Source organism: Gorilla gorilla, chromosome 8 (genome assembly GCF_029281585.2).
Source record: "Gorilla gorilla gorilla isolate KB3781 chromosome 8, NHGRI_mGorGor1-v2.1_pri, whole genome shotgun sequence".
Lineage (NCBI taxonomy): Eukaryota > Metazoa > Chordata > Mammalia > Primates > Hominidae > Gorilla > Gorilla gorilla.
In genome coordinates, this window is record NC_073232.2 from 104,478,492 (window position 1) to 104,500,302 (window position 21,811).

The 21,811-nt window shown below is 38.4% G+C and overlaps 1 protein-coding gene across 15 annotated transcripts in view; it reads right to left on the minus strand.

The window, feature by feature from the left end:
- CPEB3 (cytoplasmic polyadenylation element binding protein 3) overlaps positions 1-21,811 on the minus strand; it is a 243,816-nt gene that overhangs the window by 90,208 nt on the left and 131,797 nt on the right. For 8 of the 15 annotated variants that reach the window (XM_055352480.2, XM_019035034.4, XM_055352477.2 and 5 more), the window contains 3 exons: positions 18,620-18,643; positions 5,475-5,642; positions 3,559-3,648 (listed from right to left, as the gene is read on the minus strand). In XM_055352480.2, the coding sequence (XP_055208455.1) occupies positions 3,559-3,648; positions 5,475-5,642; positions 18,620-18,643 (282 nt within the window). The remainder of the gene's footprint in view (positions 1-3,558; positions 3,649-5,474; positions 5,643-18,619; positions 18,644-21,811) is intronic. The other 7 variants (XM_055352482.2, XM_019035038.4, XM_055352478.2 and 4 more) reach the window with 2 other exon arrangements.

Genomic DNA, 21,811 nt, shown 5'->3' on the forward strand with positions numbered 1-21,811 from the left:
CAGAAAATAGAATGATGTAAGTTACCAGAGGCTGGAAAGAAGGTGGGGGTGGGTGGGTAAAAGTGGGCATGGTTAATAGGTACAAAAACATAATTAGATGGAATGAATAAGATCTTGTCTTTGATAGTACAACAGGGTGACTACAATCAACAATAATCTACTGTATATTTTTAAATAACTAAAGTATAATTGGAATGTTTATAACACAAAGAAATGATAAATGCTTGAGGTGATGAATACCCCATTTACCCTGATGTGATTATTACATACTGTATGCCTACATCAAAATATCTCAGCTGGGCACGGTGGCTCACACCTGTAATCCCAGCACTTTGGGAGGCCAAGGCAGGAGGATCATGAGGTCAGGAGTTCAAGACCAGCCTGGCCAATATGGTGAAAACCTGTCTCTACTAAAATTACAAAAATTAGCCAGGTATGGTGGCACAAGCCTGTAGTCCCAGCTACTCAGGAGGCTGAGGCAGGAGAATTGCTTGAACCCGGGAGGTGGAGGTTGCAGAAGCCGAGATCACACCATTGCACTCCAGCCTGGGCAACAGAGTGAGACTCTGTCTCAAAAAAAAAAAAAAAAAAAAAAAAAAAAAAAAAAATCAAGCTACCAATGACTTTCTTCACAGAATTAGAAAAAACTACCTTAAAGTTCATATGGAACCAAAAAAGAGCCCACATCGCCAAGTCAATCTGAAGCCAAAAGAATAAAGCTGGAGGCATCACGCTACCTGACTTCAAACTATACTACAAGGCTACGGTAACCAAAACAGCATGGTACTGGGACCAAAACAGAGATATAGATCAATGGAACAGAACAGAGGCCTCAGAAATAACGCCGCATATCTACAACTATCTGATCTTTGACAAACCTGACAAAAACAAGCAATGAGGAAAGGATTCCCTATTTAATAAATGGTGCTGGGAAAACTGGCTAGCCATATGTAGAAAGCTGAAACTGGATCCCTTCCTTACACCTTATACAAAAATTAATTCAAGATGGATTAAAGACTTAAACATCAGACCTAAAACCATAAAAACCCTAGAAGAAGACCTAGGCATTACCATTCAGGACATAGGCATGGGCAAGGACTTCATGTCTAAAACACCAAAAGCAATGGCAACAAAAGCCAAAATTGACAAATGGGATCTAATTAAACTAAAGAGTTTCTGCACAGCAAAAGAAACTACCATCAGAGTGAACAGGAAACCTACAAAATGGGAGAAAATTTTTGCAACCTACTCATCTGACAAAGGGCTAATATCCAGAATCTACAATGAACTCAAACAAATTTACAAGAAAAAAACAAACAACCCCATCAAAAAGTGGGCGAAGAACATGAACAGACACTTCTCAAAAGAAGACATTTATGCAGCCAAAAAACACATGAAAAAATGCTCACCATCACTGGCCATCAGAGAAATGCAAATCAAAACCACAATGAGATACCATCTCACACCAGTTAGAATGGTGATCATTAAAAAGTCAGGAAACAACAGGTGCTGGAGAGGATGTGGAGAAATAGGAACACTTTTACACTGTTGGTGGGACTGTAAACTAGTTCAACCATTGTGGAAGTCAGTGTGGCGATTCCTCAGGGATCTAGAACTAGAAATACCATTTGACCCAGCCATCCCATTACTGGGTATATACCCAAAGGACTATAAATCATGCTGCTATAAAGACACATGCACATGTATGTTTATTGCGGCACTATTCACAATAGCAAAGACTTGGAACCAACTCAAATGTCCAACAATCATAGACCGGATTAAGAAAATGTGGCACATATACACCATGGAATACTATGCAGCCATAAAAAATGATGAGTTCATGTCCTTTGTAGGGACATGGATGAAATTGGAAATCATCATTCTCAGTAAACTATCACAAGGACAAAAAACCAAACACTGCATGTTCTCACTCATAGGTGGGAATTGAACAATGAGAACACATGGACACAGGAAGGGGAACATCACACTCTGGGGACTGTTGTGGGGTGGGGGGAGAGGGGAGGGATAGTATTAGGAGATATACCTAATGCTAAATGACGAGTTAATGGGTGCAGCACACCAGCATGGCACATGTATACACATGTAACTAACCTGTACATTGTGCACATGTACCCTAAAACTTAAAGTATAATAATAATAAAAAATAATAATAATAATAGTTATTGAAATAAAAATAATAACTGGAATTATTCATATGGTTATAATAAATAATTGATAAGAAAACATACAAAAAAAAAAAAAAAGGCCGGGCATGGTGGCTCACGCCTGTAATCCCAGCACTTTGGGAGGCCGAGGCAGGCGGATCACGAGGTCAGGAGAGCGAGACCATCCTGGCTAACACGGTGAAACCCTGTCTCTACTAAAAATACAAAAAATGAGCCAGGCGTGGCGGCAGGAGCCTGTAGTCCCAGCTACTCGGGAGGCTGAGGCAGGAGAATGGCGTGAATCCAGGAGGCGGAGCTTGCAGTGAGCCGAGATCACGCCACTGCACTCCAGCCTGGGCGACAGAGTGAGACTCCGTCTCAAAAAAAAAAAACAAATAAAAACAAAAACAAAAAAAAAACAAAGAACAAGCAACAGCCCTCTATATTAACTTATTTTTGTGGGTTATGAAGAGAGTGAGAATTGGAGAAGTACAACTGACAATGAAACCTAACAAACCGGACATAAAAGGAAGCCACTTGCCTTCCTCAGGTTAAGCTATAATTTGATTCATTTATGAGGCACAGGAAGGACAAGTATTTTCACTTCATCTTTTTGTGCTGAGTAATATTACACAATAATACGTATCAAAAAGCCATTTTTCTGAAATGAAATGTATGCTTGAAACATATCTACAGAATGTAACACAAACAAAACCTTTAACCCAAAACATTCTTCTATATAAATCTAGGAACACACCCAAATGAATATCACCAGTAAAGTTCCCTAGATTCTGCAGAAATGACAAACTATGAACAAAGCAATATATTTTCATGGCCTCATAAATTATCAAATGAGCCTCCCCAAAAATCAGGGAAGCAGGGTCATATGGAGTGTCTTTTACTAGTTTGCCCTCCACTCCCAAACAGGCTAAGTCACTTAATATACAGATGTGGATAAAGATAATTTTGTACAATGCCATTCTTTAGCCACTAGGTTTCCCAGGTTTGGGGTTTACAAGATCTATAAAACCATAGGGCTATGGAATACAAATAAAATCTGACCCTAAATAATCTTTTCCTTTACCATTGCTGACATTCCTCAAAACCCTAGATCTTTTCTTTCAAAATAATGAAAATTAGCAGGAGGCTCATCCACAACAGACTCCCAGGGTCTCACTGTCAATAAAATCGGTGCCATGAAACAATCAGTGTGCTTCAGGGGAAGAGTCTCTAAGTGGAAACATAATACACAAAAGGATGATCAACATTAAAATGTTTTCCTAATTGGGGGAAAAAATTCAACAGCTATTTAAGAGTTAAAAGGCTGCCTTTTATTGAACTGTCATGCTATCTCTCCAACAGGCAAGCAGTGGAAACATTTTAAGAGCATTACCTTTAGGAGGAAAATACGACTTGCTTTCAGCTTTGTGAGGCCAGTCTACTACGAGAGGTCCAAACCTGCGAAAGCTGGCAGTGATCTCATCTACAAAACAAAGAAAGAATCTTAGCAAAAGAGAAAAAAATATTGCAATCAGAAAACCAGAATAGCACAAAACATGTCTTTTTAGTTTAAAAAAATGTTTTGAGGGTTGTTTTCTATAGCATCTTTACGGAAGTGAAACCTACTAAGTGAAATACCATTGCTTGGGTGTACATTTGGTTATTCACTTTTAATCATGCAAAGTGTTTTTCTAACTATAATTCATTTCCTTTCACTGCCAATAAACTTGACATAAAGAATTTGGAAGAAAAGTATCTCATATTAAACTAAGGTGACTTCTATGTCAAATAGAAAGATTCTAAAAATAGGAATGTTCTCTGATTTTAGTAAGAAAGTAAGGTACAGAAAATATTTAAAATATGGTTTCACTTGTAGGAACCTCTAAGATTATTTAAGAAATAGATACGATTCTTTTGGTAAGGAGTAGGGGCAATAAGTAGGTAATTCTATTGGGTGATAAGAAAATGTTGATGGCCAATGCTCTCTTTAATAACTACGTATTACATACCCTATATAGAAAATATATCAAAAATTATAGATCAACACATTTATATTTTCCCTCTGACATATGACTCAAAGCAGAGGTTATAACCTGGCTCCTACTCAGGTTTAGGGTACCACTCTCTCAGTCATGATCTTAAAAATTGTCTTGAAGATAATCTAATCAATAGATGAGATTAACATGAATACAAGAACAATTTGGAGGAAAATAAGCATTCAGCTATGTATAAATTTAATGTAGTTAGTCTAAAATAAAACCACTTTTTGAGACTTTTCTCCTGTCACCATGAAAAAAGGAAATCATGATAAATTTGAAGTGTGTCATAGCTAGAAAAATGCTAGAAAAACAAGACTGTTAGAATATCAGACAGTATTTTTATATCAGACCCAAAGCCTACTGGAACTAGAGTTGTTTTTTGCTTAAGTTAACTTTGTCACAACTTTATTTCATTCATCCTTTCAACAAATATTTATTGACAACTTACTGTGTGCTAAAATAAACTGGCTTTAGGCATAAGTGAACACTCACTTTTGGACTGATAGCATCTCAAAACTATTATTAAGAAAAATTCTAATTCATCTTCATTCTTTTAAAGAGGTGGATTATGCTTTTTGTTAATAGGTATTTGTTTTTATTTATTTATTTACTTATGAGACAGGGTCTCACTCTGTCATCCAGGCTGGAGTTCAGTGGTATGATCATAGCTCACTGTAACCTCAAACTCCTGGGCTCAAGTGATCTCCCACCTCAGCCTCCCAAGTAGCTGGGAGTACAGGCACATACCACCATACCCGGCTAATCTTGTTTTGTAGAGACAGGGTCTTGCTATGTTGCCCAGGCTGGTCTTGAACCCCTGGGCTCAAGTAATCCTCCCATCTTGGCCTCCCAAAGTACTGGGATTACGGGCGTGAGCCACTGCACTGGCCAGTATTTATATTAAAATGTGAGATGGTTTGGTGTGATGCACATGAGCAGAAGCTCTGGAATCTAATTGAATTTGAGTTGCAACTGCACCATCAGCTATATAACCCTGAACAAATTATTTCTCTCTGATCCTCAGTTTCCTTATCTATAAAATGGAGATGCTAGGATATCCTTATTAGATAGCTATGAGGATTAAATGAGATAATGTAACATGAAGTACTTAGTACAATAATAGACTACTACTTTCTAATCTACCAAATAGTCTCACCTCCTATGCACTAAGATATAGATGTCCTAAAGTTGACTTGGAGAGGAGAGGCAGGGTCAGAACACACAAAGAACAAACTCAGGCTTTGCAAAATCATTAATGAATGCATAGTACCTTCATCAATATCAGGAGGAAGGCCTCCAACAAACACCTTTCTAGAGTAGCGTTCTACTCGTTCCCCATTTTGACAGCGAGTGGGAGAACTTAAGCCAGATGACAAGGCCTGATCGCCGTGGCTATCATCCAGGAAGGCATCTTCAAAGGGAAAGAGAGAAGATCGACCTGAAACAAATGTGGGAGTTTCTATAATTAAAATGATTTTCTAGGACAATAAATGCTCTATTAGAAGCCCGAAGTGCAGAGAGAAGCATACAAAAAAAAAGGTGTCCTGAGCTGTGGCTTTTCCAAGATTAACAGGACTGAAGATTACCAGATAACTTTTTATCATCATTTTTGTGTAAGGGTAGGCACAGCCTTGGGATGACCAGATTGCTAACTAAAGAAAAAGAATCATCCAGGTGGGCATGGTGGCTCATGCCTGTAATCCCAGCACTTTGGGAGGCCGAGGTGGGCGCATCACCTGAGGTCAGGAGTTCGAGGCCAGCCTGGCTAACATGGCAAAACCCCGTCTCTACTAAAAATACAAAAATTAGCCGGACATGGTGGAGCATGCATGTAATCCCAGCTACTCAGGAGGCTGAGGCAGGAGAATCGCTTGAACCCGAACCCGGGAGGTGGAGGATGCAGTGAGCCAAGATCGTGCCATTGCACTCCAGCCTGAGCAACAAGAGTAAAACTCAGTCTCAAAAAAAAAAAAAAAAAAGCATCAAAATTTCAGTGGTTTCCTTGCTAAAAAATCACTGCATTTTACTCATTCAGTCTCTATCATAGCTACTAGGAGTATATTCAGCAGCTATGTTTTTTTCTTTCTTTAGTCATTTTTTAAAATAAATGGACAAAGTAATCTCTATCCACAGATTTTTATCTGCTCTTTATGGTAATCTCAGAGGTTTAGTTCTAAAGAGTGGTCCTGATAGCCAAGGGAATACAAAACTGGTGACAGAGGCTGATAACTTCTTTTCTAATAGCGGAACTAAAGATCATCAAGTTTTCCTTGTCATTCCAAGCTACTCTAATTTGGAAATAAACATATGCAATAATAAAGGACAGGGTAAGTAAATGAAAATGCATAACTTAAGATGTGGGAGTATAAATGTGGATGTGGTTATGAAACCCTTAACCCTACTAATCTAGGCTACATTTTATGTCACTCAAAAAATATACGAAAAGAAATGAAAAAAGAATTATTTTCATTAACTCTATAGCCAAATAAAGTTTGTAGAGCAAAAGTACCTACCCAATCCACATGACTATAAGAAAGATACCAGCAGTTAGAGTCAGCAGTAAATTTACCAGCAGTAAATATAACACAATAATGTCATTTGGCATTACAAAATAAAATCTAAATTTAAAATCAAATATATTTCCTGTTTGAGTCAGTGACTTCCTAGTAAAACTTTCCACTAGGTTCCACTCTAAAAATGAACCATTAGAGTACTCTAACTTTTGGGGGGGAAAAGGAAAATTCCCCTCTAAAATAAATTCACATACTCTTAAAAAAAAAAAAAAAGAGCAGTGTCTTCCCCATTTAGTCTATACTATCTTTATTTCCCTGAAACTTAGCTTTTGTGTCACAACAGCCAACTCTAAAACAGAATATAAATAGCCCTTAGAAAAATACTGAACATTATTTCTTTTACAAAAAAGTTAAAGTTATTAATATAACTCTGGTTATTTTGTGAACAACCCAGGTAGTGTAAAAAAGACACTGTTTTAATGCTAGGAGTTAAATAAAAAGACCAAATAATTTTTTGTTCAGTTTTCCCCAGCTTAGCTATAAAGAAACAGAACAAAATCTGTCATCTCATGCCACCTATCTTTTTTAGCCTGGCAGCAACAAACAATAGACAGTAAATTCTCATCCCTTGATGTTTGTTTTGATCACTGGGGGTGAAAGAAATAGATTTGCAGCAACTATAGGCAAAAAGAGCTTTCCAAAGACATCCAGTGACATTCTCCTAGAGCTGACAGGTTTGCTTTATTCCATAGCCCACACTCAGTGAATTACATGCCTACTCAGTGTCAGGCACATGCGCAAATCAGCATTTCCCAGTGAGTGTTCCCAAACCCACCTCTTACCTTCAACACCAGTAACATTAGATACTCAGAAAACGAGAGCTGGGGAAGGGGAAATGAAATAATCTGGGAAAATAATGCATACGTTATGCTTTTCCACCTCAGAAAATAAAAGGCTACGAAAAGTTCTACAGTAAAGAAACATTAACTGGCCAGGCATGGTGGCTCATGCCCATAGTCCCAGCACTTTGGGAGGCCGAGGCAGGTGGATCACTTGAGTCCAGGAGTTCAAGACCAGCCTGGGAAACATGGTGAAACTCTGTCTCTACAAAAAATACAAAAATTAGCCGGGCATGGTGATGCACATCTGTAGTCCCAGCTACTGGGGAAGCTGAGGTGGGAGGATCGCTTGAGTCCAGGAGGTAGAGGTTGCAGTGAGCTGAGACCACATCAGTGCACACCAGCCTGGGTGACAGAGTGAGGCCCTGTCTCAAAAAAAACAACATTAACTTATTCCAGCATTACCCAGATGTTAAAGGAACCCTTTACCATACAAAACTCAGTGGAAAACACTTGAGGAAATATTCACCCATATTTCAGTGACATCGAACAAATAAGATACTTCCTTGCCAAAGGAATCACAGTCTGGTGGGGGAGACAGGCAAGTACATAAATAATTATAAAACAGAGATGTGCTAAGAGAAGACTTTACCAAGTGACACAAGAACACAACTTACTGCCCTCCTGGAGATTGGCGGGGAGAGATTTTTAGAGTATTTTCACAGGAGGGCAATTTTGAGCAGAATCTTGTCAGAGTGGGAGTTTCTGAAGTAAAGGAACAAGAAGCCACAGAGCAAGTACTGTCAAAACAGCTCTTGATCTTTCCCTCCAAAATTGCTCCTTCTCTAATATTCCCTAAAATCTCAATAAAAATGCTGATTATCCACACTGGATTCAATCCAGAAAGCTAGAAATCATCCTTGACATCTCCCTTTCTCTTATACTCCACGTCAAATCCATCTCTCACTAAGTCCTGCCAGTTCAAGCAGAGTAAATAGTCTGTTTAGTCTACTGACTTCTACCTCGTACCCCACAATGCTTTCTCCACAAAACAGCCAAAGGTACCATTTTCAAACATTAATTTGAACATGTAAGCACACTCCTCACCCCATCCTTGAAAGCCCTCAATGATTTCCCATTACTTTTTGGATAAAGTACAAAAACATAACTGTGAACTGCAAGGCCTCTGCACACCTCTTCTACGTCACAGTTGCTGCCTCTCCCTCTTGCTCACTAACTGCCAATCACACAGACCTCCTTCGTATTTTCGATTATTCCTCCTTGCTGCTAGCCATAAGGACAATGTGTTCCCTCTACCTAAAACAAACATACCCTTTTCAACTCTCCAATTTCCTAATTAATTCCTATTAATTCTTCAGGTCTCAGCTGAAAAGTCTTCCTCAGGTTGAACTTTCCTAAGCCTTTAGATTAGGTTAGATTCCCTTTTCTATCCACACACAGCCCCTGTATTCTTCCTTCCTAACACTTTCCCCAAGGACCATTATACCATTTGGGTGCGTTTTTATTGAGTATCTCTTTCCCTAACCCTATTAAATTGTAAACTCTATTAGGATGGGACCAATTTAATCTTGTTCACCACTGTATCTTCCTGCCCTAATTAGGTCACATAAAAGGCACACCAAAAATGTTAAATGTGAGGCAGCATCCAGGGAAGGAAAACAGTAAGTGCAAAGGCATGTGGCTGCAAATCTATGATGAATACACAATACACAGGTGTGAGAATGGCAGAGATGTAACCATGTCCTAGAAAATTGAGACCTTTCCTATTGCTTTTATTTGGTCAGGCATTAATGTTCTATATTACAAAATGGAAAATTATTTTCCCACTTTTTGAATTTAATATTTATTCTAATACTGGCTTTTTTTTTTTTTTTTTTTTTTGAGACAGAGTCTCGCTCTGTCACCCAAGCTGAAGCGCAGTGGCACAATCTTGGCTCACTGCAACCTCTGCCTCCCAGGTTCAAAGGATTCTCTTGCCTCAACCTCCCCAGTAGCTGGGATTATAGGCATGTGCCACCACACCTGGCTTATTTTTCTATTTTTAGTAGAGACAAGGTTTCGCCGTGTTGGCCAGGCTGGTCTCGAACTCCTGACCTCAAGTGATCTGCCTGTCTCAGCCTCCCAAAGTGTTGGGATTACAGGTGTGAGCCACTGTGCCCAGCTCTAATACTGGCTTATTTTGAACGACACTAACTCTATAGAGACCATGATATTCTCACCTAATCCATCTTCTGTCCTGTCAGAATGACTTCTCTAAGATACCTATGACCATGTTGTCCTCTAACCAAAATCCTACCATAACTTCTATTACTTCCAACATTTTGAACTCAGGGAGAGGGTGGATGAGGTGAGAGTCTGAAGAAATCTGTGACTGTCCAGATGAGACATGAGGAAGTCTTGAACGAGAGCAGTGAAAGAGTGAAGAAGCAGATGTGGAAGACATTCTGGCACAAAAAGAATTTTCTGCATGGCCAACATAACCACAGCTCAGAGTATTTTGGCAAAGAAAACAAAATCAAGAGTTGTAAAAATTTGGACAGTTTTATTAAGTGGTTATGGGTAATTAAGAAATCTCCCAAGGTTTTAAAACCAAACCTCTGTCTTATTATTAGTATTTAGAGTACGATAGACGTTAGCAATAAAATAAAGTTGGCCTTGCAAATGAAACTGCTAAGAACTAACACATAAATGATATTTCTCTAACTGTGGGTAATAATTAAGAATATAGGTCTGAGAACCCAACCCCCAGATCTACTAATCTGAATCTGTGGGGGTCAGGCTTGAAAATCTGTATTTGCACAAATTTCCCCAGTGATTCCTATGCTCAAGTTTAAGAATCACTGATGTGAAGATTATTTGTCTGCTACAGGCAGCCACTGAAAGAGATATTTTGTGTGAAGTATATGCAGCCCTGGGAAATATCCAAGTTCAATCAAGTTAAGGAAAGTATATTCTCAACACTGGAATGTAAAATCTATAACCTAATCATCCTTACTGTAACATGACTGCCTGAAGTGCTGGCAGAACAAAAAGTCTGCAGAAAGGATTTAAAAGACAGAATGGTAGAGTAAGAGCTTGTAGTATTTACCCAGCGCAGACCGACAGGCGATATGAGGACTTTATCATACTACGTAGGATTATTCCTCCAGGGGACAGAATGGTTCACGTGGTATTTCCAGAGCTTGAAAATAATCTATTTCCCTCTGCTCTCTCTCTCTCTCTCTCTCTCTCTCTTTTTTTTTAATATAGAGATGGGGTCTCACTAGGTTGCCCAGGTTGGTCTTGAACTCCTGGGCTCTAGTGATCTTCCTGCCTCAGCCTCCCAAAGTGCTAGGATTACAGGCATGAGCCACTGCTTCTGGCCCCTCTGCTCTTATTATAAGCTCCTGAAGGACTATTCCGTTAATAAATTCAGGACTCTGCAATTGTGAAGGGGTGACTCTTGAGCTAGTAGACAGTCAGCTACTGAAATTTTATTTCCATATGCAACCAGCTCCATGAGAAAACAGTGGTATTCTGATTTGTCCAGTAATCCCTTGTGAGGATGGTATTCATGCATTCATTTGATTGGCATAAATCCATCTCCAAAACAAATCATCCCTGAGAAGTCGGTAAAATTTTATTTCCTGGACATGTGTTACTAGAAACTGAAAATTTAAGAGGCTGCACCTAAATTGTGCCCCAGGAGAAGTCTTGTTTCACTAACTAGCATCTCTCTAACATATTTCTTTTTTTTAAGGGAAATATTTCCAAGACCAAAATGTGTTAAGCAAGCCACATTACTTATCAAAAAATATATTTCTATGTGAGGAGGATATAAACCTGCTTTAGAACACCATGATACTGCCACATAAAATATGTATATTCAATATTTCAATAAAAGCAGGAGAAAGGTTTCTCAAATGCTGCAAGTTGGCCATTTGGCTTTCAACCAATGGTCTGGTTCTCTGATATCTATTTCAATTACTATCTATAATTAGTTTTTGGTCCAGTAATTGGACAAATCATCTCTGAATGTGGAGATGGCTTAAAACCAAACAAGCTTGCAGGAAAAGTGCCAAATAGAAGACTTGCAAAGCATTAGTTAAGCATGGAAGGCTTGTCCAAAATAATTCCTCCCCAGAAGGCTCCCTTTCCTTCAGCAAATGATAGAAAAACAAAAGCCCATTGGCCAAGCTATGCTGTGAAAGCTGCTGGGACCTCACCTCTGAGCTCCCACCAAGGCCTCTGCCATCACTCCAGCAGCTCCAGGGTACCTCTGGCCCAGCACTTCTACTCCAAGCCTGACTCTTTTCATTTTAGTCTTGTAAGTAGCTCAGACATCAGTCACTTTGGGGGTTTAAGAAAAAGGAATTATGAGGCATGACTCCCTCATAAAATACATATATATTCCCTAGAAGTCAAGATAGGTTCCAGCCTAGTGTCCAGTAGGTGACTTTGAACAAAAAACATTTCACTTATGGTCTCATTTGCATAATGAGAGAGTTTAACTAGATGACAGGATTTCAGATCCCCGGGAACAGGAGAATCCCTTTTATTACACAGAAATCTTACATAAAAATAGATTTACTTCATATTAATATCTGGTATTTCTTAGGCATCACAAACTTAATGTGTTTACAAGTGAACTTTTGATATCTACCTTAAACTTATTCTCTCCCAGTCCCATTTCAATATGTGGCATTACAATTCACCCAATCACTCCAGCCAGAATCTCAAAATCATTTTTGAGTCTTCCTTCTTATTTACTCTCCAAGGTTAATTCAGCAACCTTCACACCATCTGTTAAACACTACTCTTGATCCCATTCTCCAAGATCTATCTTTAATTTGTTCACTTCTCTCCAACTCCACTGCCATCACCCTATCCTAACTATCCTCATCTCATGCCTGACATCACCTCCTAACAAGGCAACCCAATTCTCTTTTCACTTCACTCCAAACAGCAACCAGACGTGCTCTTTTAAAAACATAAATCCAGTCATTTGACCTTGCTTTAAAGCTTCAAAGATTTCCTCTTGTACTTGGACCAAGTTCAAAATCCTTACCAGGAGCTAATGTCCAGCAAGATCAGATTCTCTTTCCTTCCTCCAAACTCATCTTAAGACATACTCCTCCATCACCTACCAAGCATCAGTCATTCTAGGCTTCCTCAAAGTAAGCCTTTTCTTGCCTCAAGCCTTTTTTTAAAGAAACACGACTTTTTTGAAATATAATTCTCATATCACACAATTGATCCATTTAATCCATTAGCAGTCACTCTTGGTTTTCCCCCAACCTCTCAGCCCTAGGCGACCACTAATCTCCGTTTTGTCTCAATAGATTTGTCTATTCTGGACACTTCATATAAATGGTACCATACAAATACGTGACTCTTGAGATTGGCTTCTTTCACTTAGTGTAATGTTTTCGAGGTTTATGTTGTAGCATGTATCTGTACTTTGCTTCAAGCCTTTTACAAATGCAGTTCCTTCCACCTTCCCCTTTTAAACTAGCTATCTGTCTTATAATATCTGAAATTCCCTTTAAAATATTCCCGGGGAAAAAGGGAAGAGAATATATGAAACAAAACTGGCAAAAATGCTGATAATAATTGAAGCTGATGATGGATATATTGGTGTTCATTAAACTAGTCTACATTTGTATATATTTAAAAATTCCTTAATACCAAAAAGTTTTAGATAGCTATCTCTCCATCCTTTCAGTTTGTTTAAATATCACCTCTTCAGAGGTGACCTCCCTACCTTAGAGCGACTCCCCTATTCTTTTCTGCCTAGTATTTATCACAACTGTTAAGAATAAATATATTCGTTTCACTTATTTATTGTCTCTCTTCCTACAAGAGTGACCACTGAACAGTGTCAGAGACCACATCTGGAGTCTAGTACAGTATAGGTATGCAAACACTTAATGAGTAAAATTTGGGTGGAAGGCCCAGAAAATCCCTCCTTCAGTCTTTCTTTTGGCCCCTCCCAGATTAACTTCCTAAGAAAGTGAAAAACTAGTCATCTTCCCCTCACTATCATCTGTGCTCAAATTTTCCTATTACTATGAGCAGTAACATTTTCAGATATTACAACCATGAACATTCAGAAAATTCTCCGATTCATGTCCATGTTTTATTCTAGAATCATCCATACCTTTAAACAAGCAAGCTCATACAACTGGGTTTGAATTAGCAGGATGGCGTGCTTCTAGCATGGTCTCCCTGGAATAGCTGATCTCTCTTCCCTCGAGCAGGCTTTTGACAGAAATACTCAACTTTAACTCAGCACACGAGTTTGATTGGATTTTAGAACTTTTGTTATCAATTATGCAACCCATTAATATCAATATATTTTTTATGAACTAAATATATGCAGGAGTACATTTATAACAGTAACTCTAATCATTCTTTGTATTTTTTCATTTGCATTGTTAAAAGGACCTTTTATATTCTCCTTACTGCTCTATAACTAGGAAATTCTGTTAAACATCAAAAATACTAGCATGGGCTGGGTGCAGTGGCTCATGCCTATAATCCCAGCACTTTGGGAGGCCGAGGTGATCCCCTGGGGTCAGGAGTTCGAGACCAGCCTGGCCAACATGGAGAAACCCCATCTCTACTAAAAATACAAAAACTAGCCGGGCATGGTGGTGCGTGCCTGTAATCCCAGCTACTTGGGGGGCTGAGGCAGGTGAATTGCTTGAACTTGGGAGGCGGAGGCTGCAGTGAGCCAAGATCGCGCCACTGCACTCAAGCCTGGGCGATGGAGTGAGACTCCATCTCAAAAAGCAAAAAACAAAAACAAAAATATTGGCATAGCCAACATGTCTACTTATGGACAAGAGTTTCACAGAGACCATAAAAACTCATACTCATGTAAATGAAAAGCACAATATATATTAAATGTGTAGGCAAAAATCCAAAATGACACTACCTGGTAGACTAGTTGTATTTTCTCATTTGCATTGTTAAAAGGACTTTTCATATTCTCCTTACTGCTCTATAACTAAGAAATTCTGCTAAACATCAAAAATACTGGCATAGCCAACATGTCTACTTATGGACAATAGTTTCATGGAGAGCATAAAAACTCATTCTCATGTGAAATGAAAAGCACAGCATATATTAAATGTGTAGGCAAAAGTCTTAAATTACACTACCTGGTAGACTAGTTTCTAACAGGGGTTGCAGTTGTATAGGAGGACACATATTAAAGCTTATCAAAGGCAGAACACTCCCAAAGAAAAATGGTAAGATTCTTTGGTGTGATTCTTATTTCACAAATGAAATCAAGGTTTGTCTACTGGAACAAATTCAATATAGATATAAATGGGAAATATAATTGGGTATTTTTAAACTATATGTAATTGATATTTATTTTCAAATCTTATTCTTTCACATGTCATTCTTCTCATTTCTCATTATTACTGCTTCAACTACATTACTAGAAGCACTTGGTTTGCTAAGAGTCTACCTTCAATGTCCTCATCCAAGCCTTGAGCTGATGTTCAAGTTATCCCCTGCTTTCATTACTTTATCATAAAACCCTCTTTCTAAAGCCTGACAATATCTGTGTCCAGGGGTTTCACCGCCTGTTTCAAAAACATTCATTAAGGCAGCATAGATCGTCCTACTACCAGCTTCTCCTCTCCAGCTGGTCCCACAGCATACACTCAGAGATATGTACTCCAAGCCTCTGGTCATGGCAATCTCATCTTTAAGCCTTCTTCTAAGGAGAAACACATACTAGAATGTCTTGCTTCCCATTCCTATTCCATTATCCAAATAGGTCCTGAAATTCTACTCATCCCAGGAAACTTTTCCACACTTATCAGGAGAGGTGTAAAAGTCCACTGGCCAAATTCTTGCTGACAGAACTAAAAACTTTCACATATATTACATTCCCTTTATTTCTGTTCCTAGAAAATTTACCAACATGGCCAGATGTGGTGGCTCATGCCTGTAATCCCAGCACGTTGGGAGATGGGCAGATGGCTTGAGGCCAGGAGTTCAGGACCAGCCTAGCCAATATGGTGAAACCCCATGTCTACTAAAAATACAACAATTAGCCAGGTATGGCGGTGCATGCTTGTAGTCCCAGCTATTTGGGAGGCTGAGGCAGGAGAATCACTTGAACCCGTGAGGTGGAGGTTGCAGTGAGCCAAGATTATGCCACTGTACTCCAGCCTGGGCGACAAAGTGAGACTCTGTCTCAAAAAAAGAAAAAAGTTTACCAACATGTTTATGTAACACATAGAAAATAAGTTATAGCTCCAGTTCTATCCTTAATCATAGGTAGAGGGAAGTAACATACATCAGCAAGCTTAATTTTTATTCTTTTTGGGCAAGTCTAAATGTTAATTAGACGAAAGGGATCAAACATTAATTTAATCCCTGTTCACATGAAAAAATAAGCATGAGGAAGTCTGCCAATTCATCAGAAGTATACTATGCAGAGTTGGCTCAAATGAATACATCTCAGAGAATAAGTGTTCTAGATATGCGATCTAGACATGCTTCATCCCATATGGTTATATCATTACATTTAAGGAAGATGACTTCTTTTTCAGCTTTGGAAATGAAAGACTTATTGAAAGCATGGACAAAACATTTTCTGTCCATTCTTTTTTCATTACAGAAAGGCAACATTCAGTCTTTTAGCATTTGCACTTCTCTCTGTCTCTCTTCCTCTCTCTCTCATCATTCTCTTCTTCATTTACACCTATCAAACTGCAGACCAAGAGCAGGGACCAAGTCATTCTAGGAAATATTTAGTGTAGCGCCTCATACAAAAGAGATCGTGACTTTTGAGAACAATAAAATCAACCTCACAAATAGATATGGAGAAAGTAAAATGAAAAAAGGATGAGTATTTTTTTCAGAAGCTTAGAAACTATAGGCGACTTTATATTCTTGATGTATAGTATTAATGTGCTATTATTTATAAAAATAAGATAATTTTTAAAAATATGATGGCAAACTCTGCTCTGCATAAATGTAGGGTGTTATTTCAAAATAATCCTTATCAATAAGCACTTAATAAGGGCTAACTCTATGTAGGGCCCAGTGTTAGGCACTAGAGACAACTATCCTCAAAGAACTTATCCCAGATGAAGAATCAGGGCATACAGAAAAGGCAGGAAGAATGCAAGACAGCAGAATCAGAGGAAAACACTGTCTGCAAGGCCACTGGGGAAGGCTTCCTGGAAAGGGTTAAGGTTTGAACTAGTAAAATAAGGATAGTCCTTAGATACATAGATGAGAGGAAGGGTGACCTGTATGGCCAGAGAGTGGGAAAGCAAATATATTGGTCAGGGGAAGATGAGGTGGGAAAAATGAAGATAATGATGTTGGTGAAAGAGGCAGAAGCCAGATCGTGGGGACCCTGAATTGAGAATGGGGATGACACAAAGCGGTGTTTCAGAAAGATGAAGTTGTAGAAATGGAACAGGAGAAATAAAAATAGCAGAAATGAGAAGGACAAGGCCTGAGAAAACTAAAGGGAAAATCTTGACAAGATCTGGTGACTGATTAGTACGTGAGAAGAGGAAAAGCCAGGCCCTGCTGTCTATTCTCCAGATGGTGTCTATTTTCTACATAAAATAGTCCATTTCCTTTTCTTTCCTGACAGTGATCATTTTTCTAGCAACATGAAACAAGTATGGTACAAAATATGTCTTAATAACATTATTTCTAGGCTTTAACTTTTTTAAATTTAAAAATAAGGCAATAAAATTTAATGATATTTATTTCCACGGATAGAAAATAATCATTTACACAAACGTTTTTACACATGATGATGATGAAAAGCAAAAGGACTGTATGATCCACTGTACATATATATTAGCTTCTGCCAATAGTCACTCATTCAACAAATATTTGCTGTGAAATAAATGATAAAAGTATTGTTTGGGTAAGCATAGGCAGAAAATATTTTTAATATTTTTAAAAACATAATAAAATACTATGAATTTAGCATCATTATCTTCTCTTCATGACTCAACTACAAAGTCAGAGACAGCCTGATGAATGGTAAACATTAGCAAATAAAGAGCCAAAAGACACAGATTGTGATCTTGACTCTGGCTTTAACTTGGTCACACAGCAAGTAAATTACGACTCCTCCTTCAGCTTCTGCAAATGAGCACCAAAGTAACTTATATTTGTGGAATACTTTTAATTTACATGGATAGCTTTTCACTTCCCTGTTTTTTTAACTAGAACTTTACTAATACTCTGAAGTAGGACAAGACTGGTTTTATTACCTCATAATTTACAGATGAGCATACCAAATCTAAATGATAAGTCAGTGATTACAACCTACGTGTCTGACCCTAAGTCCCATATGCTTTCTACTACATCCGGCTTCTCCTAGCTACTTCGTAAAATTATTTGAAAAAACTACAGATATGGGAAATGCTTTAGAACAGTTACAGCATTACACAAATGAAAGTTGTATTATTTTGTTTGGGTGTGACCAGGAGAGAATGCAGGTTTTATGGGGACTAAAGCCTATTTTGGGGTCCCTCTTTAAGGAAAAGAACACAAAAATTACGTAGACTTTGGAAGGGGTCCAAGCAAGTGAGAGCCTCTGAAACTTAAGCTTCATTTACTTCCGGGGTAAATCTGACTCTGAATATAACAGAAAAAAATCACCAGTCAACCTAATAAGATCAAGAATTGCTCTCCAAAACCCAAGTTCTGCCTTCTAAGTTGTATGAAAAGAACACAATGAATACAGGGCAGAAAAATATATATGTTTGGCCTTTATTTCCTCATGTTTATTCACAATAAACCATATAACAAAAAACTTTAAGGAGAAATAGTCTTTGCTATATCTTTTTTATAATTAAAAGAACAAATTATCAACCACAACAAAAAAATAATTTTAATGAAAGTGATAAATTATTTTGCTAAAATAATTAAGATAGAACATCACACCATATGATAATTATTGTTTTACACACACACAGGTATAAATACACACACACATAAACACACTCATATTTACTCACAATTTGGCAAGCAAAAGATCTCATTTAAAAAAAAAATTTTACCTCGTCTCCGCCCATAGCTCCTGGCTGCATGTAAACATAGAAGAAAACCATGGGTATTTGTATCAAAATGGTGAATTTAGAAATGAAAAAAAAATTCACACAAAGCTTTTCTATGTATTCTTGGAACTATTCAATTGATATGAAGATACTGTTCAACTTGACTGCAAACACTATATTTTTTTTAAAAACCTTTATGAAGTACAGGCTAAATCACAATCTTAAAAAGATATTTAACTGGATGTGGCAGCCACTGGAACAGATACAATGGATGTTTCAGAAGTCTTATGAGGGTTTATATTGGAGCCTATTATCTATATCAGACATAGAGTACTTTAAAAAACTGATTTATAAATCTTCATTTGTACTTTATCTTACCACCAGATAAGAAAAAATTATTCATTCTAAATAACTAAAAACTGTACCATGCAGTGGTCACTCTGAATTTCTTACTACACACACATTGCCCCCAAACACACACACACTCTCTCTCTTCATAGATTCCCCTGAAAAATGTATAGAAATTTTATATACAACTAGCTGTTACTTTACAGAATGTGTTTCTGCACAATTTTCAGTAAAGCTTCTCTTACTCTCTCCATTTACTTTCCACTCAGTATTACAGATGGGGGAATGTAATATCTTTTTGATCTATAAAATGAACTGCAAAAGTAAAATGAGACTAAGGCACTGGGTCCACCTCAGGCCATGCTTAATAATACAGTGCTTTAAAGGTTTTCTTCCTCTTTAAAACTCCAGCCCTATAGAATGTATTGTTACATTGTTTAATAGAGCTAGACTGTGGTATCACGTATCACTAAAAGATCCTGTCAAGCAGAATGATTTTCAGAGTGGAAAGTTTCTCAAATTTGAAACCTCAGGTTCTATTTTAAAAAATGATTTAGAGCGTAATCCATTTCTTAAAAGTGTAACAGGCTCGGTGTGGTGGCTCACACCTGTAATCCCAGCACTTTGGGAGGCCAGGGCAGGAGGATCATTTGAGGTCAGGAGTTTGAGACCAGCCTGGCCAACATGGTGAAACCTCATCTCTATTAAAAATACAAAAAATTGGCCGGGCGCGGTGGCTCACACCTGTAATCCCAGCACTTTGAAAGGCTGAGACAGAAGAATTGCTTCAACCTTGGAGGTAGAGGTTGCAGTGAGCTGAGATCACGCCACTGCACTCCAGCCTGGGCGACAGAGCAAGACTCTGTCTCAAAATAAATAAGTAAAAAAATAAATAAAACTGTGAAATGTCACACAACTAGCTTATACTGAAAAAGGAAGATAATTTGGAGTTACATTAACAGTGTATTATATTAAGCATTAAAGAAAACTATTTCTGACTGGGTGCAGTGGCTCACGTTTGTAATCCCAGCACTTTGAGAGGCCAAGGTGGGCAGATCATCTGAGGTCAGGAGTTTGAGACCATCCTGGTCAACATGGTGAAACCCCATCTCTACTAAAAATACAAAAATTAGCCAGGCGTGATGGCGGGCACCTGTAGTCCCAGCTACTCAGGAAACTGAGGCAGGAGAATTGCTTGAACCCAGGAGGTGGAGGTTGCAGTGAGCCGAGATCATGCCACTGCACTCCAGCCTGGGTGACAGAGCGAGACTCCGTCTCAAAAAAAACAAAAAACAAACAAACAAAAAAACTATTTATTCCATAGGAAAATAATTCAGACTTTTCAGCCGGATAGTTGAAATACCACTAGGCCAATCTCATTTTCTACTACTTTCCACTTTTCCTCAAGCATCAGACTTGCCCTCACTCCACACCTTTAACTTCTTCACTTTCCCACTACTCAAATATTAGAAAGGATTATCCAGCTCAAGCTCTATTTTTTTCCCTGATTCCTCCTGTACTACAACCCTCAATGAAAAAAATCTTTTTTTTTTTTTTTTTTTTTTTTTTTGAGATGGAGTCTCGTTCACTCTGTCACCCAGGCTGGAGTGCAGTGGCACGATCTCGGCTCATTGAACCTCCACCTCCCAGGTTCAAGCGATTCTCCTGCCTCAGCCTCCCAAGTAACTAGAATTACAGGTGCTGGTCACCACACCTGGCTAATTTTTGTATTTTTAGTAGAGATGGAGTTTTGCCATGTTGGCCAGGCTGGTCTCGAATTCCTGACCTCAAGTGATCCCCACCTCGGCCTCCCAAAGTGCTGGGATTACAGGGGTGAGCCACCGCGCCCAGCTGAAAAAAATCTCTTCTGAATTTACATAGCTATTACTGTTTACATAATTTACGAAAGGGGATGCATTCCAAAAACAATTTAAGGGACTTTTATACTGTTTATTATTTGGAACCTTGAATTCCTCTTCTTACAAAAAGTATAATAAATGGTAGGTAGCTTCCTACCTTGATCCCTCCCCCAAATTTGCTTCATCCATAATTATATGGATGGATTGATATAACACTTTAAAAAAGATGAAATAAATTTTGACATCCTATCACTTGTCTCTTTGTCCCTTCTTCCCATCCCCAATGATGTTATGCTGCCTGACAACCCAATGAAAAATCTTTATTGAGAAAGGAAATACTCCACATTTTAAAATTACTTATTTCTCTCCCAAACAACAAATTCATTTTTTTTCCCATTATATCTGATTTCTGGCCAGATACCCAATGAAAACAAATCTGATTGCAATACTAAGGTACAAATGACTCACTGGACATTAACACCCATAAAGGATAAATGAGAATGTTGTTCACACAAGTCTTCAACCACTAAACATCCAAGTAATATAGATGAAGTTAATAGATCTAGACAGGCTTAGGGGTGGAGGGCAGCATGTTGAATTGGGGACAGAGGAAGAGTTACAAAAGACCTACCTGGGAGTTTTGTTGGTTTGTTTTTTTGAGACGGGGTCTCACTCTGGCACAAAAGCTGGAGTGCAGTGGCAAGATCTCTGCTCACCGCAACCTCTGCCTCATGGGCTCAAGCGATTCTCCCACCTCAGCCTCCTGAGCAGCTGGGATCACCACACCCAGATAATTTCTGTATCTTTTGTAGAGACAGGGTTTCACCATGTCACCCAAGCTGGTCTCCTGGACTTCAAGGGATCTGCCCACCTTGGCCTCCCAAAGTGCTGGGACTGTAAATTGGTTCATGATGGTTGGGAACTCTGATATCAGAGAGACAGGATGGCATATGGGATAGGTAGCCAATATCAAGTAGTGATCTATCTG